The sequence below is a fragment of the Daucus carota genome, chromosome 3, assembly GCF_001625215.2.
Source record: "Daucus carota subsp. sativus chromosome 3, DH1 v3.0, whole genome shotgun sequence".
Taxonomy (NCBI): Eukaryota; Viridiplantae; Streptophyta; class Magnoliopsida; order Apiales; family Apiaceae; genus Daucus; species Daucus carota.
Genome location: NC_030383.2, coordinates 14656291 through 14673023, shown reverse-complemented (window position 1 = coordinate 14673023; position 16733 = coordinate 14656291). Strand labels below are relative to the sequence as shown.

At 33.7% G+C, this 16733-nt stretch overlaps 1 protein-coding gene across 2 annotated transcripts; it reads right to left on the bottom strand.

Moving 5' to 3' along the window:
• Positions 1-8170: 8170 nt before the first annotated feature.
• Positions 8171-15288, bottom strand: LOC108210841 (uncharacterized protein ycf45). 2 transcript variants are annotated; one of them, XM_017382275.2, is made up of 9 exons: positions 14979-15287; positions 14358-14420; positions 13601-13678; positions 12547-12767; positions 12060-12132; positions 11686-11970; positions 10440-10583; positions 9452-9502; positions 8171-8694 (listed from the first exon to the last, which is right to left on the bottom strand). In XM_017382275.2, exons 1-9 carry the CDS (start codon positions 15174-15176, stop codon positions 8635-8637), a joined length of 1173 nt encoding a protein of 390 aa, XP_017237764.1. In that variant the 5' UTR covers positions 15177-15287; the 3' UTR covers positions 8171-8634. The 2 variants fall into 2 exon arrangements, with proteins under 2 accessions (XP_017237764.1, XP_017237763.1); XM_017382274.2 differs by lacking the exon at positions 8171-8694 and having other exon boundaries at positions 9218-9502; positions 14979-15288.
• Between the last annotated feature and the right edge of the window lie 1445 nt (positions 15289-16733).

The window sequence follows — 16733 nt, the reverse complement described above, 5'->3', positions numbered from 1 at the left end:
GTTACGAGATCTTTTATTGTCTATTCATTATTTGTCTCGATTAGCTTTAGTTAGAACAGTTACATTTTAAATTATCATTATGACTCGATAAATATTCTTTATTGTGCTTTTAATGGCTTTATTGTGCCTTTAATGGCTTTTTTTCCAATTTGGATTGCCATTTTTATGGCTTGTTTGACTTTTTGATGATCATTATATATAATATATATATAATTATGTTAAAAACTCCTTTTAAAAATATTTGTTTTAAACTTTATTTTATTCCTCACTGAGTTTCTTGAGTTCACTGAGTAGGTTATTATGATTATCATGGATGTGGTCGAAATCGTTATATTTTTGAATTCGTAATTTATTATGATTGTTTGATTTTTAGGCAACAATTTAATTTTAAATTAGGTGGCTTTAATTACGGATCTTTTTATTGATTATTCATTATTTGTCTTTATTTGCTTTAATTATAATAGTTACGTTTTAAATTGTGATTGTGATCGTGATTGTAATTGGATAAATATTCTTTATGAATATTTAGTATCTTTTATGGGGGTCATTATTGATGATTTTATTGTGCCGTTAATGGCTTTCAGTTGCCATTTTATGGCTTTTGTTACCATTTTGATGGTCATTATATATATTGTATTTAATTGTTTTAAACATTATCTTTATTCCTTTGTTAAATTATTAAAATTTTATGTGTCTAACCAAAGGATTTTCCTTTGGTTAGAGTTTAAATAATATTTCTACTTTATTTTATTTACTCTCTATTTTGATATATATATTCTTTCGTTTTTGTTTTTATTAGATTTACTATCTTTTACATTAACTAAGTAGAAAAGCCGCGCGTTCCGGCGGGTTATAAAAATTATATTAATAATTTAATATTAATATCTATAAAATAAAATAAATTTACGGAAGCATATAAAAATTATATTAATGATTCAAAATTAATATTTATAAAAGAAAATAAATTTTATTTTATAAACATATCGACGCAATACTAATATTAATATATAAAATTGCAAAATTTGACTATAATTCATGAGTGAAAAAATGAAAATAAAAATATGCATGTAATTAACGATTCAAAACACGACAAATCTTAATTTCAGTTGTGTTTAGCATATGTGCGTAAAAGCCTGAAAGATATTGAGATGCAACTCCGAAACCATCCTTAATTTTAATGGGATAAACATTATTTTCTAATTGTACGAACATTAATCATCTCGGCACGTATGAACTCCAATCCATTTACGGTTTATCAGTGATTCTTTTTTTTTATTGGTTATCCGCAAAAATATCAATTTAAATTCATGAGATCGCGGTCTATAATTGTCCTTGCTTCCAAGTTGCAACAACCTTTATTTTTTTGATACTGTCACATGAATAATTTTTTCCTCTGTACAAAGTAAATCATATAACAACATATATGTTCGATAAACAAAACAAATATTATAAAAGAATAACGAACAAACATATATCCCTAACGGTTAATTTATTGACATTTTCATCCATCAAGACTGTATTGTTCTCCCGTGTTTGGATTTGTCGACTGCCACATCCGACGAACTCTTACTCTTATCCACTAATCATCTCTAGCGCCATTCTAAGCATGTAGCATAGTGTAACTCATTATTGTATTAGATGGAGAAGACAAATAAGCTCAAAAAAAAAATTGTGTATGCTAAATTTTATGATGTCCGACCTCAATTTAGAGCATCTGCAACCATCTAAAGTGTGACAACCCGGATTTTTCAAAATATTTTATTAATGGTTTTTATAAAAAGGAGGAATAAAATTTAATATTTTATTCCAGTTTGATAAATTTCAAAAAAAAATATTTGTTTAAATTATTTTCCTTGATCATCGGGGTTATGGGAAAATATCTGTTGATCGTGCAATTATCTGTTACGAGATTTAATTGATCTATTTGTATACGATTATGTTTGTGTGTGCATTTATTCCTGCTTTTGATATTATTATACAGTTTTATTAAAATTTATTATCCTCTTAAATGGATATTTATTTTTGTAAAAATACAAATATAATCCCAAAAATTATTTTAATTGCTCAATAGTGATCATAGATATTTTTAAAAAATTTTAAAATATTAAAATGAATATTTCAATAAGGTGATGCTTTTAAATATTTTCTGAATAAAAATTAATTTCTAAATTGCGTATGAATTTTAATAATGCTTTATAAATCCTGAAATCTTTATTTTATTAGTTCCATAATATTTCCGGTTTTAGAAAAATATTTTGATAATTTTCGGGAGAAGTTTTACTGATAAGTTATATTCGTAAATTAGTTAAGAGCGAGTATAGGCTGTTCGATGTGTCAGCTTATTTGAAGTTTTGAACTGATGGAAGTTTATACACGTACGTGCGTTCTTTTCTTATGCTTGTGCCACGTACCCAAGTCACTGTATGCACCCTTTCTATTCACTTTGCTTCAAATTCGTTCGGCACGCTCTCCGATTACAACTTCACTGCCTCACGCCTCACCCCTCACCATCCCTTAGCCTCCTGCTATCTGATAGGGTATAACCCGGATTGGCTTAATCTGGACCCTAGATTGGCTTAATCTGGACCCGAGCATGATATGACCCGGAGATGATCCCGGACCCAGGAGACGATCCCGGACCCAGGAGATGGTCCTGGACCCAAACACAACCTATCCACCCTTCCCCCGGACCGGGACACAAGAGTCCAAGCCGACACCTGAACAAGCTGCAGTCTGACATGACAAGGACAATACCTAATGGCCAGTTACTGACACTATGAAGACAAACCTCATAACACTCCAAAATACTATTCCTTAGCTGACACCTGGATAGGTGTTAAGCATCCAAGCCCTACAGATGGACAGCAGGATCCAAGGTACACATCCTTAAACCCTAATCCTTGGCCTATAAATAGACCAAGGATGAGAGGCTTAAGGATCTTCTTCTCCACACTCTCATATTTCTCACACACTCTAAGCCACCACACACAGCAGCCATACACCTTCACCCACCACACATAGATAACTCATTTCCCGTCTATCTATTTTCCGACGCATGTACTCATTCTCACGCCGAAGGCGTCGCGGGGCTCAAATCCCCCTCCGGTGTTGTTTTGCAGACACCCGTCCAGCAGCTACACCGCAAGACACCAGTACACGGCGGAGGAAGCACCGGAACGGGATTTGGCGTTATCATATATATATATATGTGTGTGTGTGTGTGTGTGTGTGTGTGTGTGTGTGTGTGTGTGTGTGTGTGTGTGTATACTTGCTTTGCATTAGTTAAAAATTGCTTTGGTTACTAGAGATTAGTTTAATTAATTACGTGATTAGAGGCTAATTGTGATAATGTTTACTCGATTGGGAGTTAATTGTTGTATATGTGTTCATATGAATTAGGGAGTTTAATTGGAGATAGATTCGGGGCATTTGTTGGGAAGAAAATTTTATGTAATGTGTTTGTTGTATTGAATTGAATAAATTTGTAAGGGTTATGGTTGGTACAAATTGTTTATAAATTTTTGAGTCACTTTTCGTTGAGTTTTCGCAGCAACTCTGCCTCTGTTTGGAGCTCTTTTTCGAACAGCTTAAGATCATTTTTAAAATGAGACTTTCAGAGATTCATGATCTTCTCGGAGTCTACTTTATGTGCGCGAAAGAATCGAATCGATTCGATTAGCGAGCTAGGAGATATGATAGTTTTAGTATGGTATGCGCAGAGTACAAAACTGCTTCACTTTTCGACTTTCTAAATTATAGTTTAATTACTTAAACTTTGATTTTCAAGTGAAAACTTATTTTGTAGCTAGTCAGCGAGTTTAAGGAGGTCTCATAGAAATTTCAAGTGAAAAACTTGTATTTTTGATTTATTAAAAATGTTTAAATGTCGGTAGCACATACTTGTGAAAATTCTGTTTTGCTGTTACAAAGAGAATTGTTTTTGCAAGTTTAAATCTATGACTTGGGTTGAAATTTCCGCGACCTCTGCGTATAATATTTATAAAGGTCTCTGAGAAATAGTTTGTTAAAAAGTTAAATTATTAGCATATGATTTCAGAGTTTGCTAATTATTTAAATTCAATCAATGAGTAATGGTTGATGTTATATGATTGGTTTATTGAGTTGGATTGAGTTGATTACTTGTTGAATAGTAGAGGAAAACAGGTGGATAGTCTGATAAATAGAGGAGATGCTGCCGAATTTTCGATAGAAATTATATATGTTTTACTTGTTGAAGGATATTAAATAGTTAAGAATAAGGTAACATGGTTGATTGAAACATGTTATATGTTAACTTATCACTATTGACTTTTAATAGCTATAAAAGTTAATTGTTCAACTATGTGCTATGTGTTTATCTGACTATGTGGTATGTATATGGATTTACGAAGGGTAGCTAATTACGGATTTTATACGTTATTCAATACTCCCTCCGTCCCACCCAATTCTTTACATTGGGTTTGGGCACGGAGGTTAAGAAATATGTATAAAGTAGTGGAAAAGAGAAGGAAAAGTGGGTGAAGTGGTGGGACCCATTGATTTTTAATATATAAAAGGGAGTTGGTGGAGTAAAAGTAGTGTGAAAAGGAAGAAAAAGTGAGAAAGTGGTGGGACCCATTAACTATTTTAGGAAAGTTTTGTGATGTAAAGAAATGGGTGGGACGACCAAATAAGGAAACTGTAAAGAATCTGGTGGGACGGAGGGAGTATTAGTTAACTCCGTCGGCATCGACAACCGAAGTACCGTGTTACTCTTGGAGAATCAACTGAGACTTGTATATCAAGGACATTCAGAAGTAGTTGAATAGCTTTGTGAATTGAATCAGGTATAGTTCCATAATACGAAGCTGTGCTGTGAGATAGTCCGGTAGAAATTAATCGGTGTGAAAATCAGCAGAATTGAGGCAAGTATCCATATCTTCACTTATTGTTCAAGTGAAATTTTCTTTAAACCCTATTATGCAAGTACTATAACTCTTCACTTATTGTTCAAGTGAGATATTTTGTTCAATCATGATATTGATAGATTAATTTCTCTCAAGCTTTCTTGCAAGTAATTCTACTCTTAACTTAACTTGTATTTACTGCAAGTATTCGTGTTCAAATGCTATATTTAAAAGCTGAGAACTCTTTACTTAAAACTGATACTTATTACAAATGCATGACTTAAGTATGATTTTGAGTTGGAAAGGGTGACTTACCAAATTGATACATATGGTTTCAAAATCTCTATAAATGATTTCATAACTCGGTTTAGTTCCTCGGTTGTAAGGCTTATCCGTTGTAAGTATACTTCCTATGGAATAAACCTTTTCTTAAAAATGCAAATTCTTTAGAACTGGGAAGTAAAAACTCAGATATAATTGGAGTTGCGTAAGAGGACCGTTATTCGGTAACGGCCCAGCCTATTTGTTTGCGTAAGAGGACCATTGTAAGGCAATGGCCCAGCGTTATTTGAGGACCTAGCTAGGCTTCAGTTCCGGAACATGTTATTTCAGGGCAATGCGTAACCATTGTCCAAGTTACTGTAGACTGATCATCTACGGTGACTATTAACGTCCAATATATCTGAATGCTTTGGAAATTTATATATACTTTTGAACTGTTTTGGTTTCAAGTTAAAAGCATGTTGTTTTGTATACTTCCAGTTCAATTACTTTTTCTGCTTTAACTCCTGTTTCTTTTTAACTATTATACTTGCTGGGCATTCTTTTGCTCATTCTTGCTATTTCTTTTAACCTCTTTCAGATAGTGTTAAAGATGATTCATCTGTCTAGGTTGCGCGTAAGAGTAATGCTAGGCAAGGATTTCAAGTGATTAGTTGTAACTGAATGATGAGGTAAAGTATTCAGGAAGATGTCTGCGTGATTAGTGGTAATTAGAGTTGGCTTAATTTCGCTTCGAATGTAAAATAAATTTATTAAATATTATCAGCTACTCTGATAATTTAGATTGTGTTGTAATAAGATTTATTAGTTGTGATTCTGATTTCAATACTATAGCCTGTTTGCGATCCTGTTTTAAAGGGGGTGAAATTGAGTTTTAATTTAAATCATTTTTTTATATCCAGGTTTTGAAATACTTGTTTTTACTTTCTTTCAAAAATACAGGTTTTAAATTGTTTTTCTTTTAGTGGCACCAAATCCAGACCCCCGGATTCGAGGGCTGTCACATAAAGCCCTTGGCTAAAAGATGAGTTGACATACTTAAAATAAAAAGATTTAGCGAACAGCTCCAGAAACTCAACTCCAATCATGATCAGCTGTTGTCTATAAATTTAGCCAACCTCCAATGGATGGCTAAATTTGTCGAACCTCTACAGGTCTGTAAGAAAATCCGTAGGAAGATTGTACATCATTTATTACCATATTGAACTGATATATTATATTTTAATAATTTAAAATATTAATAACATACTACTTTTAAATTATAGCCAACCAATATAGTCAGTACCATTGAAGCAAAATGTCTTACAGGTTCAGCAAATTTTACATAATGTCTTACAGGTCCAATTTAGCCAAAGATTATAGCCAATGCCGTTGGAGATGCTCTTATAGGGGTTAAATTGAGAAAAGACTGGTTATCAAAATACTTTCTATTTTTTATATACACATTTTTCCAAAAATATGATGATACTTTCAAATTCTGATTTGATTTTGATATTTTGAAAAATGTAATTTTGAAACTTTATTCAAATTCTGATTTGATTGCACTTTTGCTCAACAATGTTGGTCTACTGCTGGTTTAAATCTTGATATGAGGTTAGTTGACTCAGCTCCTGCCTGACTTCTGAATCAGATTAGTGAGGAAGAGGAAGGCAGAGTCATTAAAATAGCTATTGTGCTCTGGGGAATATGGTTTGTCAGAAACAAGAAGCTTTGGGAAGGTAAAAGTATTACGCCTGCTATTACTGTGAAGTTGAGTTCGACACAAGTGGAGGACTGGCAGTCTGCAATGCACAGGAAGGAGCTTTATTCTGCTGGGTTTAGTAGGACTGAGGAGCAAGATTGTTCCAGGTGGAGTCGGCCACAGGAAGGCTGGGTGAAACTAAATGGAGATGCTTCTGTTTTTAATGGTGTTGACTCATTTGCCGTAGGAATGGTGTTGAGGGATGATAAGGGCGAGTTTATCAGGGGTAAAAACTTGCGGCATGCAGGTACGGTAAATGTCATGGAGGCAGAGGCTATTGGTCTGCAGGAGGCACTAGCATGGCTGGAGGATATGGGTGTGCAAAATGTAGTCATCGAGTGTGATTCACAACTTGTTACAGATGTTGTGCAGTACAACAAAGAATATCAACTTGAGGTTGGTAATGTCCTTGAATTCTGTCGTGCCAAGCTTCGTCAAAGAGCTGATTTCATTCTCCATAATATTAAAAAGCAAGCAAATAAGGTGGCTCATTACATGGCTAGGATTCCTTGTTTGGTTGGTTGCTACAACATTTTTACGTCTCCTCCGCAAGATGTGTTGGAGTCTTTGTATTCGGATATTTCTCCTATTTAATAAATTATCCTTTCCTCAAAAAAAAAAAAACTAAAAAAGATCGTTTTTATTTTTGATATTTTTTCATCTAAAGATTTTAAAAAATTAGAAAAATAGAACGGAGCTCTCTAAGAGACGCCACCTAAACGCCCCATGCTTCTCCTTTATATAAGTATATTGATATATATATATATATATATATATATATATATATATATATTATTTTGTATATTGATTTATGTTTTGTTTTTTTTTTTTTCAGGATACTTTTGGAAGCGAGGTTTGCGGGACTTGGGTATTCTTTTCTCATTCATTTAAGCTTTATTGTCTAAGCGTCCGGACTTGTGCTTGCATGACTTTCGGTTAAATGATAAACTTTCCTGAAAGAAAGATATCCCAAATGTGATTTATTGTATTTTCGATACAATTCATCTACATGTATGAAGACCTTAAAAAAAATAAAAAATAATAAAGATTCAACTATTTCAATCAATCGGACATATTACATCCTTGTTTGCAAACATGACTGTAGAAGTTGCAATGATAGTTGTAAAGGTTGCATGGTTCCAGCAATTTTGCCACTTATACAATAATATTAGTACTACTTATAAAAGTACCGGAAGATTTATAAAAAAATTTCATGTTTTCAAACTTATTTTCAAAAATACTGTCCGATTTGGGTGCAGCATCGGTTAAAGTCAGTTGATTATCAAATTACGAAAGTTACAATTGAGATTGCATACATGACACTGTATATTTAAAAAATAAATAAATTACAACTCGGCTATTTAACAAAAAGTCCAATATCAAGTAGTCAGATGAATACTGTCCAGCCAGAACCGAGCTTAGGAGCTGGGAAACTTCTACGAGAGAGGATAAGCATTTCTCCGTCTAGTTGTATATACATTGACAAGCTCTGTAACTACATTTCAGATGTGTAAAGACGATCATTGAAAACATGTATCTATGCAAGCCTCTATACATACTGAATCCACCTTTCATATGATACAGGCAGAGCTGAGTACGTTCTGAACTGAGTAGTGATAATCCTAATTAGAAATTTCCGTGTCCTCGGCTTCCAATGCATTTGTGACGATAGAAAACAAAGACTGCCAGTTACTATTTACAATAATGAGACAGGAACAATTATAATCAATCAACTTGTTTCCATCTCTCAATAACAACATTGAACTGCTCATCTCTCCTCCTAACCTGCATGCAAGAGAGAATATCTCGAGAGAGAGAAAAAAAGAAGGAAACTTACGATATAGCACACAAGAACTTGCCGCCTACTTTTGAACACAAATATACTGCAACTAACTTCCAAGTGTCCCACACTATTAAGTACTTTTCTTTTATCTATTTCACCCTCTTTTACAAATATAGCTCCATCTATCTTTTGTTTTTTATATAGAACACATTATAGCATTTGTGCTATTTTAGCGCAAAATATAGCACACCATTGGAGTGGTGAATGTTAGCTTTTGTTCCATAATCTACATATGGAACTTTAAACAAGATATAGCCCACCAATGAACTTGCCCTAACTAAGAGGTTGAAGATTAATTTGGCATCTCTGACAAAGTAGCCCACTTCTAGAGTGGATTTTAATGGCCGAAAACCATGTGAATATTGTGGTAGGTAAACAGGGAAAAAGTGGGACACATAAAAAAATGTGTTCCGGGCGCATCTGAAGAATGCCCTTACACTTGCTAAATGCGTATAAGATATTGTGTTTTTCATTCTCAAGCATATTGTACATGTGTTATGCAGGTTCTAAAATGGGGTGACCTTTTTAAACGTGTCATTTTGGCTCGACTTGTGCTAAAGAGGGCCATACTGGGTACGTTTGGTTGGTATATTCAGTAAATTCTTTCTTTCGATTTTATAGGTTGTGGCCAGTCTCACATTTTGATGTACTCTTATTGCCAATATTGTTCGAAGCACAACGATATGTGGTAGAGATTACCTCGACAAGTGGCTTTTTGCTTCGAAGGATGAAATCTACACTTTTTTCTGTCTGAAAAGAAAATAAGAAAAAAAAAAGGTTAGATTTGGTTGTTGATGCACAGTTAACTAGAGATTCCTCACATTACTTTATAGTGGGAGGGAAAATATGATTACCGCACACAATGAAACAACAATAAATGAACTGTGTGTTTTTTACATATGACCAATCTTCTTTTTGTTTTTTGGTGGAAGAAGTTACAGAGTGCCTCAAAGTTCTACAGGAATCTACTATGTTCAGAAGCAAGCATATTCACTAGTTCAGTGTCAACCGAATGTATTTCAAACATCATACAGAAATTTGGTCTTGATATCTACTTATCTAGTAAGCTCTATTCCTTCTGAACCTATTCATTTTGTATTAAATATATATACCTGAATATTATTCCTACTACTCATAGATCACAACTCATAGATCACAAGTCAATTACTGGTGCTGCAGTACTCTCTATCAGATTAGGTACAAGAGTGTTGGAAATCAGTGTGGGCAAATAATTAGTTGTACCATATTGTATAACTGATTCAAAGGGGCTCAGTTACCTAAAATGTAGATTTCTTGTATTAGTCAAGATATGTGTGATTTAGATCATGGTTTTGAGGAGCCTATTAAGGCACTGATGTATAGCAGCTCATGGATAGAACTGGCACTGGCACCTAATAGACATAGCTTAGCCTAGAAGACTATCTGATATTCTAGTAAAGGTTTGTACTTCCCAGCATTATATCTAGTCCTCGACACTGTGTGGTTTCTCCTTAATAACTAACAGGAAATCAAAGCAGAATCGATACACTAACAGGTATAAGAGAGCCTGAAATCTAGAACTCTAAATGCAAGTGTAGGCCTAAAAAAGGTTGCAATCTAAATAAAGCTATTATACTTTGAAGATATTGAATGTTTGTATATAGGTCTCAAATAAGAAAAAAAAGTTTACAATATAAGAATATTTTACCCTATGGGTAATCCAGTAGTGCCTCTCCCTCATCTCTATCACAAAAGGAAAAGTGGGAGGAGCTTTCCTCTCAAGAATGCTTTTCTTGCTATTTCTGCTTCGAGCTTCTAGATCGCCTAAGGTCACAGTTTGTACTCCTCCAATCTGTGTTTTTACAACAAATGTTATCAGATTCACACAATTTGCACTCGACAAAGCAGAGAGACAAGCTTGAATATTTATGAAACTGATTTAAAGTAGTTTTCTTACTGGTCCTGAACATTAAATGTACAAAAGCAAGTCAAACAGTTAGTAGCGTGTTGTTTGGAAATTCTGTTAGTGGATCAAGATAGTCTATGCATTTTCTTACGAGTGGGCTTATGTATCCCCTCATTAGAGTCTAATAATTGCTCGCAGTATTATAAATAGCCTTGTTATGTACTGGATGAGATGAGCAATGCAATCAGAGAACTAAAGTTTTTTTTATATGTCTTCATTTTATATTCTCTTTTCCTCAACAGAATATGCACGACAATAAACACAACTTGATGCTAATATATAACATTAACATGATTCTGGGTAGTGATGTTGCATGGATCTAATTGTGCTTCACCATTACATATACAGATAATTGTAAGCGAAAGAGAAAGGAACTGTTACAAGCATTTGTTAATCAATCAATATACATAAACTCTATCTAATAAGTTGTACATGTATGCACTGAGTTTTGGGGTACACTCAAAACTGTATGTTATTTACAAGTTCACACTAGTTTTCTTTCCGGATTATAGTCCTGATGGCGGAAAAGAAAGATCTGGACAAGAAGACAACATATGAATACCATCACAAGTAATTAATTAACTCTGACAAGTTGGATGGAAGAATTGGATTATTAAGATTTTCAAAAGACCTTGTAATGTGTCATAGCTCTTGCGAATAGAATTTAGCAAGATTAAACTTTGTGACAGTCTAGTACATCATCTTGATGCATCAGTAACAACGGTAGCATGGTGAATAGTGTATTGGTTGGTCTGGTTAAAGGCAATTATATTATTTAGCAAATAGAGTAATTATTAAGATGTAGCAAAGTCATGTGTATTCGAGCTTGTCAGCGAATGCAAGATATTCAATTAAAAATATGATCTAATAGATTTTGATTCGACTTCAAGTTGGCAATTAACTTCTGAAGACAAAGAAGTAAAAAACATAATGAAATATATATTTCCTATTTTTCGCTAGAATGGTTTCAGCAGAGATAAAAACCAACCAGACTAGACAGAGTAGGATTCTTTATTATATTTTCTAGCTGCTCTCCATGAGCTGTGCCAATAAGCATAACCCCTCTCTCAGCAATTGATCTACAAGCTTGAACTTCAGCTTCTGTACCAATCTCATCAACAATGATGACTTCGGGCATGTGATTCTCAACAGCCTCAATCATGACTTTGTGTTGCATCAATGGTGTTGGAACCTGCACTCTTCGAGCCCCTCCTATTGCTGGGTGAGGAATATCCCCGTCACCTCCTATTTCATTGCTTGTATCAACAATAACCTAACCAAGTTGTCAAAGTAGTTGTAATTTTTTATTTTTTTTTGGGTTGGGGTTGAGGGGCGGTGAGAATGATGCCATAAGCAACTAACCACTCTTTTGTGATGCTCGTCTGACAACACACGAGCAATTTCTCGCATAACAGTAGTTTTGCCAACACCAGGCCTGAAAATATATGGTATGATATAAGCTAATATAGTAGAAATGAGGTGGTGAAAACACTAGAACGCAATTAAACAAACATCTGTAAATCCCTTCTGTGAAATCTAAAATTCTTGTGAAAGAGGGGGCTGGATTTAGATGCAAGTTTATATATATTTTGGCCTTTTATATGTCTAATTGGTGATTGCTACTTGCTAAGGTTAACATAATGTTGTTACTTGCATTCATCCCATTTTATTAATAATTCAATCATGAGGTAAATACACTCGCTGGATCAAGTTTATTATATATTACCTGATATACTTTCAATTGTGAAGGTGTGGCAGGTGATGTGAAATTCCTTCCTTTATATTCCAATACTTGCATAGGTTCATGCCTTTACTTAATAAATTCAAAAGGAACTATGCAATTACTAACCTTCCGACAAACAAGATGCTTTCTCCATACTGAAGAAGATCTTGGACCATAGCAATATGACCCCTGACAGCCCTGCCAACTCGGCAAGTTAAACCAACTAATGAACCATTTCTGCTTCTAATTGCAGATATGCGGTGCAAGGTACCAGTAATTCCAGCTCTATTATCTCCCCCAAATTCTCCAACTGCATCTTGAGCATGCTCCAACTCTTGTAATGACACCTGACTAGTCGATATTACATGAATAAATTATAAATCCACTAACTAGTTCTTGGAGATTACCAGGTCATTAATCTCCATGTCCTTCATGCATGGCCAAGGCCCGCAATTACCCAAACAGTGTCATTTTTAGTTGGAATAAGGAACAAAAAATGAGCGAGAAAGGACATGATTTAATCTGTCTACACTTGTCTCTTATTTCAAATATTTGAAATGAAAGAAAATAAAATTGGCCTTTTCACAGGCTCCCTATAGTAAATGGTTGACTAGACCGGAAAAGTATATAACAGATAAAATTATGGTACAGTTGATTTTATACATTAACAGACTATATAAGGATACATTTGTAATATTAGGTAGAACTTATGTTATTTCCTCTGCTTCTGTTTTCACTTTAAATGGAAATAAAACAAAATGAAATGTGTGTGGTTATTTTTATATTTCTCTTCCATGCAGCTATCCAATTTTTTCTTTCATTAGTTACAATTTAAAAGGATCAGAAGGCAGACGTAAACATGTAACCTAATAGAGAAGGGATCACACATTAATACTAGTTAGGGGATGTGACACATTGACACCATGACAGAGGTGAAGTGAACTTCATGATCCACCAGGAAAGCAAGTGGAACTGCTCCAAAAGGGAACAACCAAGACTCTTTCTAAATCAAAATTCTAGGTCATGGTAAGTTTCTGGATACCAACTTAAAGCTTGGATTGTTAGAAAATGGACAATGACTTAATGAGCACTGTTGCTGAACAGAAAATTATGCGCCTGTGTCAATATTTAGTTATTATAATATCAGAAAAAATATAAAAAGAATAGCAAAAAAAATCACCTCAGAATTTCTTAGATACTGTCGACCAGAAACACCTAGATAGTGTGCTTGTGGTAAACGGCCTAGATCCAGTACTACCTACAGATACAAGAATAAATTGTAGGAAAATTAAAATTATAAAAATATCATTTTGAAGATTCTCAACTTAACAGAATGCACTTTGAATAGAATCCAGCACATAAATATATACTTTAACTAAAAAAATGTGTTTCCGTGTTGCTTTGAACTTTTTGAACTTACATTTTGACCCCATATGGCCATATGTAAACAAAAAAGCCAGTTTTAGATGCCTTTGAGAATTTAAGGAACTTAAACAATGGGTCTAATTTTCTGCATCCATAATAAATGTAGATTTCATCCAGATTTTGATTCCCCAGCCGACAAAAGCAAAAGTCTGATATAGACCAACCCTTGTACAAGGGTGGTCGAATGAATCCATCTCAAAAATGTAAATTGTTGGAGCAAAAAACATGTCACTGGTGTAAAAGATCACCTCTAAAACAAAACCAAATATTAAATATTAGGATATGTGCTATATCACTAAAATTTAAATATTAAAATCTTAAGTAAATATTAAAAGAATCACATGGAATATAAGCTAGTACTATTAGTCAAGTACTAAAACCCAGATACCAACCGACTACCAAACTTGCAGTACTATTAGTGAAGTTCTAAAACCCAAAACCGAGCAACAACAAACTTTGAATGGTAAAAATAAGATAATATAGATATATAGCATAAATACACCATCATTCACCTCTAAGAGTTGAGCTTGATTCGATCCCAAACGAATATTTTCATGTATATCACGTGGAAGAATCTGTCAATAAATAAAGAGAAAATAAATCAGAGAGAATTATCAAAACATATGCCCCAGAAAAAACATAGAGCCCGAGCAAAAGAATCCAGATTAACACAACATAGTGCAAATTGATATCACCTACCTATCTACACACTAGGGACCCGTCGGGCTAGAATCGCATCTTTTATTAAAACTGAACGTGCAAAATCAGTTTACCATTCTTATATCGAAAACAGGATTTCAACTTTAAAAAACATATAAAGGGTCTGTAATTAGAAATCATGAAGAGCTACTAAAGTTCAACATACCCGAGTGTAAAACACACAAGTTTTACCTAATGACAACAATCATCCAGTTAAAAATTTGGGTATAGAAATATCAAATTACTCGATTAATACGTGTCGGGTCAATTCAAATTAAGGTATAGAGCTACTAAGCTTTAACACATGATCATGTACTGTTGTCATTTTTATGTGAACTACAAAGCTTCAACAAATTAATCACACAGGCATGTAATTAATAGGAGTAAAAGATAAAAAGGAGGGTGAATTATGAAAAATGGGTGAAAATGTAGACCTGCAAGAGGGAGTGTAAATCATAATCATCATCTTCATCCTCCCCCATGACTGCAGCAGCTTGGGCAGTGAGAGACACACAATGAGTAGGTGAATATTTGTTCCATTTGCAAATAGGACCACCAATTTCACGTAGAGATGGAATTGGGTTTCTTGATAATTTTGAGCAACTGAAGAATAAGAGAGATGTGATGCTCATTCTTTGTTTCGTTTCAACCCAACATGATTCAAGATAAGTTTGGGTTTAAGAATGAGAGGAAAGGACAAGAACTTAAAATTTTCTTTTCCATTTTTTTTCCCTTTAACGGACAGAGGTACAGTTTTCAAGCGAGAAAAAACCCAAATATCACAAGTTAATGACATAGAAAATAATCAAATATCGACGCTGCATTGTACGAAAAGGAGGAAGATCCGGAAGCAATGTCAAGGAAAATCGGGTGAAGAAAATTGTAATGCAAATTTTGTTCTCAATTTTATTTTAAAAATAACTTTGACAGATATATGCCTAATTTTAATTAAGTGGTTGATGTGTATACAAGGATTCTCATTATTATTAGTGTGAGGAAAGTGACACTAAATATTCGTTAGCAATGTCTAGAGTAATGTTCAGAATAACAGAGTTAAAAAAATCCGAAAATCAGTTATTAACGTCCGATAATATAACGTCTTTAATTTGTGGAGAAAACGCTAAATCGTGTAATGTTTTGTTGTTTAAAATATAGGAAAACATTACATGATGTGGTCTTTTAACCCTAGAAGATGTAGTTTTTTTTTTTATAAATATCCAAAACGCTACTGTATCGTTAATAAATGATATTTGGGTTCATTTTTTCGAATCATAATATTTAAGACATTAATAATGGATATAATGATACGAGAGCCAACACCTAAACTGTATTAGATTTAGATTTAATATTTTTTATAAACTTCATAATGATTTAATGTTTTGACACGAAACGCTACATAAAATAGCATTTCGAGATTTTAACCTCTAACCAAATGGATAATAAAATTCAAACCATTTTGGAACTAGCCTTGCTTGGGGATTAACCGGTCATCCGTCCTGGTCATTTATTTGTATATGATTTGAGCACGGAGGTTAAAAAATAGGAATAAAGTGGCGGAAAAGAGAAAGAAAAATGGGTGAAGTGGTAGAAGTCATTTATTTTTAATGTATAAAGGGGAAGTAGTAGAGTAAAAGTAATATGAAAAGGGAATAAAAGTGGACTGGTGGGAGTCATTAACTATTTCTGGTAAGTTTTGAAATGTAAAAAATTGGACGAGAACCCCGGAAGGAACCGAGAAATAGGGGCCGTTTGGGTGAGCTTAAAGTAAGTGCTTATTGCTTAAAATAAATAAGTGGAGTAGAAGTTAGAAGCAAGATAGGACTTATAAGTGATTAAAGTGTTTGGGAAATAAGTAGAAGCCTTGAAACAAAAGTTAGCATTCCTAATTTTTTTTAAGTGCTTCTTGACTTCTTACACAAACGGTACGAAATAAGTGTTTCTAACTTATAAGTCGAGAAGTCTGGCTTATAAAGGGGGCCAAACACCCACATAGTTGGTATAAAGATGTACTCCCTTGTCTTGCCTAATTATTTACATTTAATTTGGACACGGAGATTAAAAAATATGTATAAAGTAATGGTAAAATGATATAATAGTGGGTGGAATGATGGGACCTATTGGTTTTTTGATGTATATAAGGGAGATAATTGAATACATTAATGCGGAAATAGAGGAAAGTGGGAGAGGGT

Excerpts from the sequence above, each read along its gene's own strand:
- LOC108210841 (XM_017382274.2), bottom strand. The coding sequence starts at position 15,176 with ATGAGCATCACATCTCTCTTATTCTTCAGTTGCTCAAAATTATCAAGA. Across the intron at positions 11,971-12,059 it reads ACGAGCATCACAAAAGAGTG|GTTATTGTTGATACAAGCAA; the intron begins GTTAGTTGCTTA and ends CAACTTGGTTAG. Across the intron at positions 10,584-11,685 it reads ATCCTACTCTGTCTAGTCTG|ATTGGAGGAGTACAAACTGT; the intron begins GTTGGTTTTTAT and ends GTAAAAACACAG.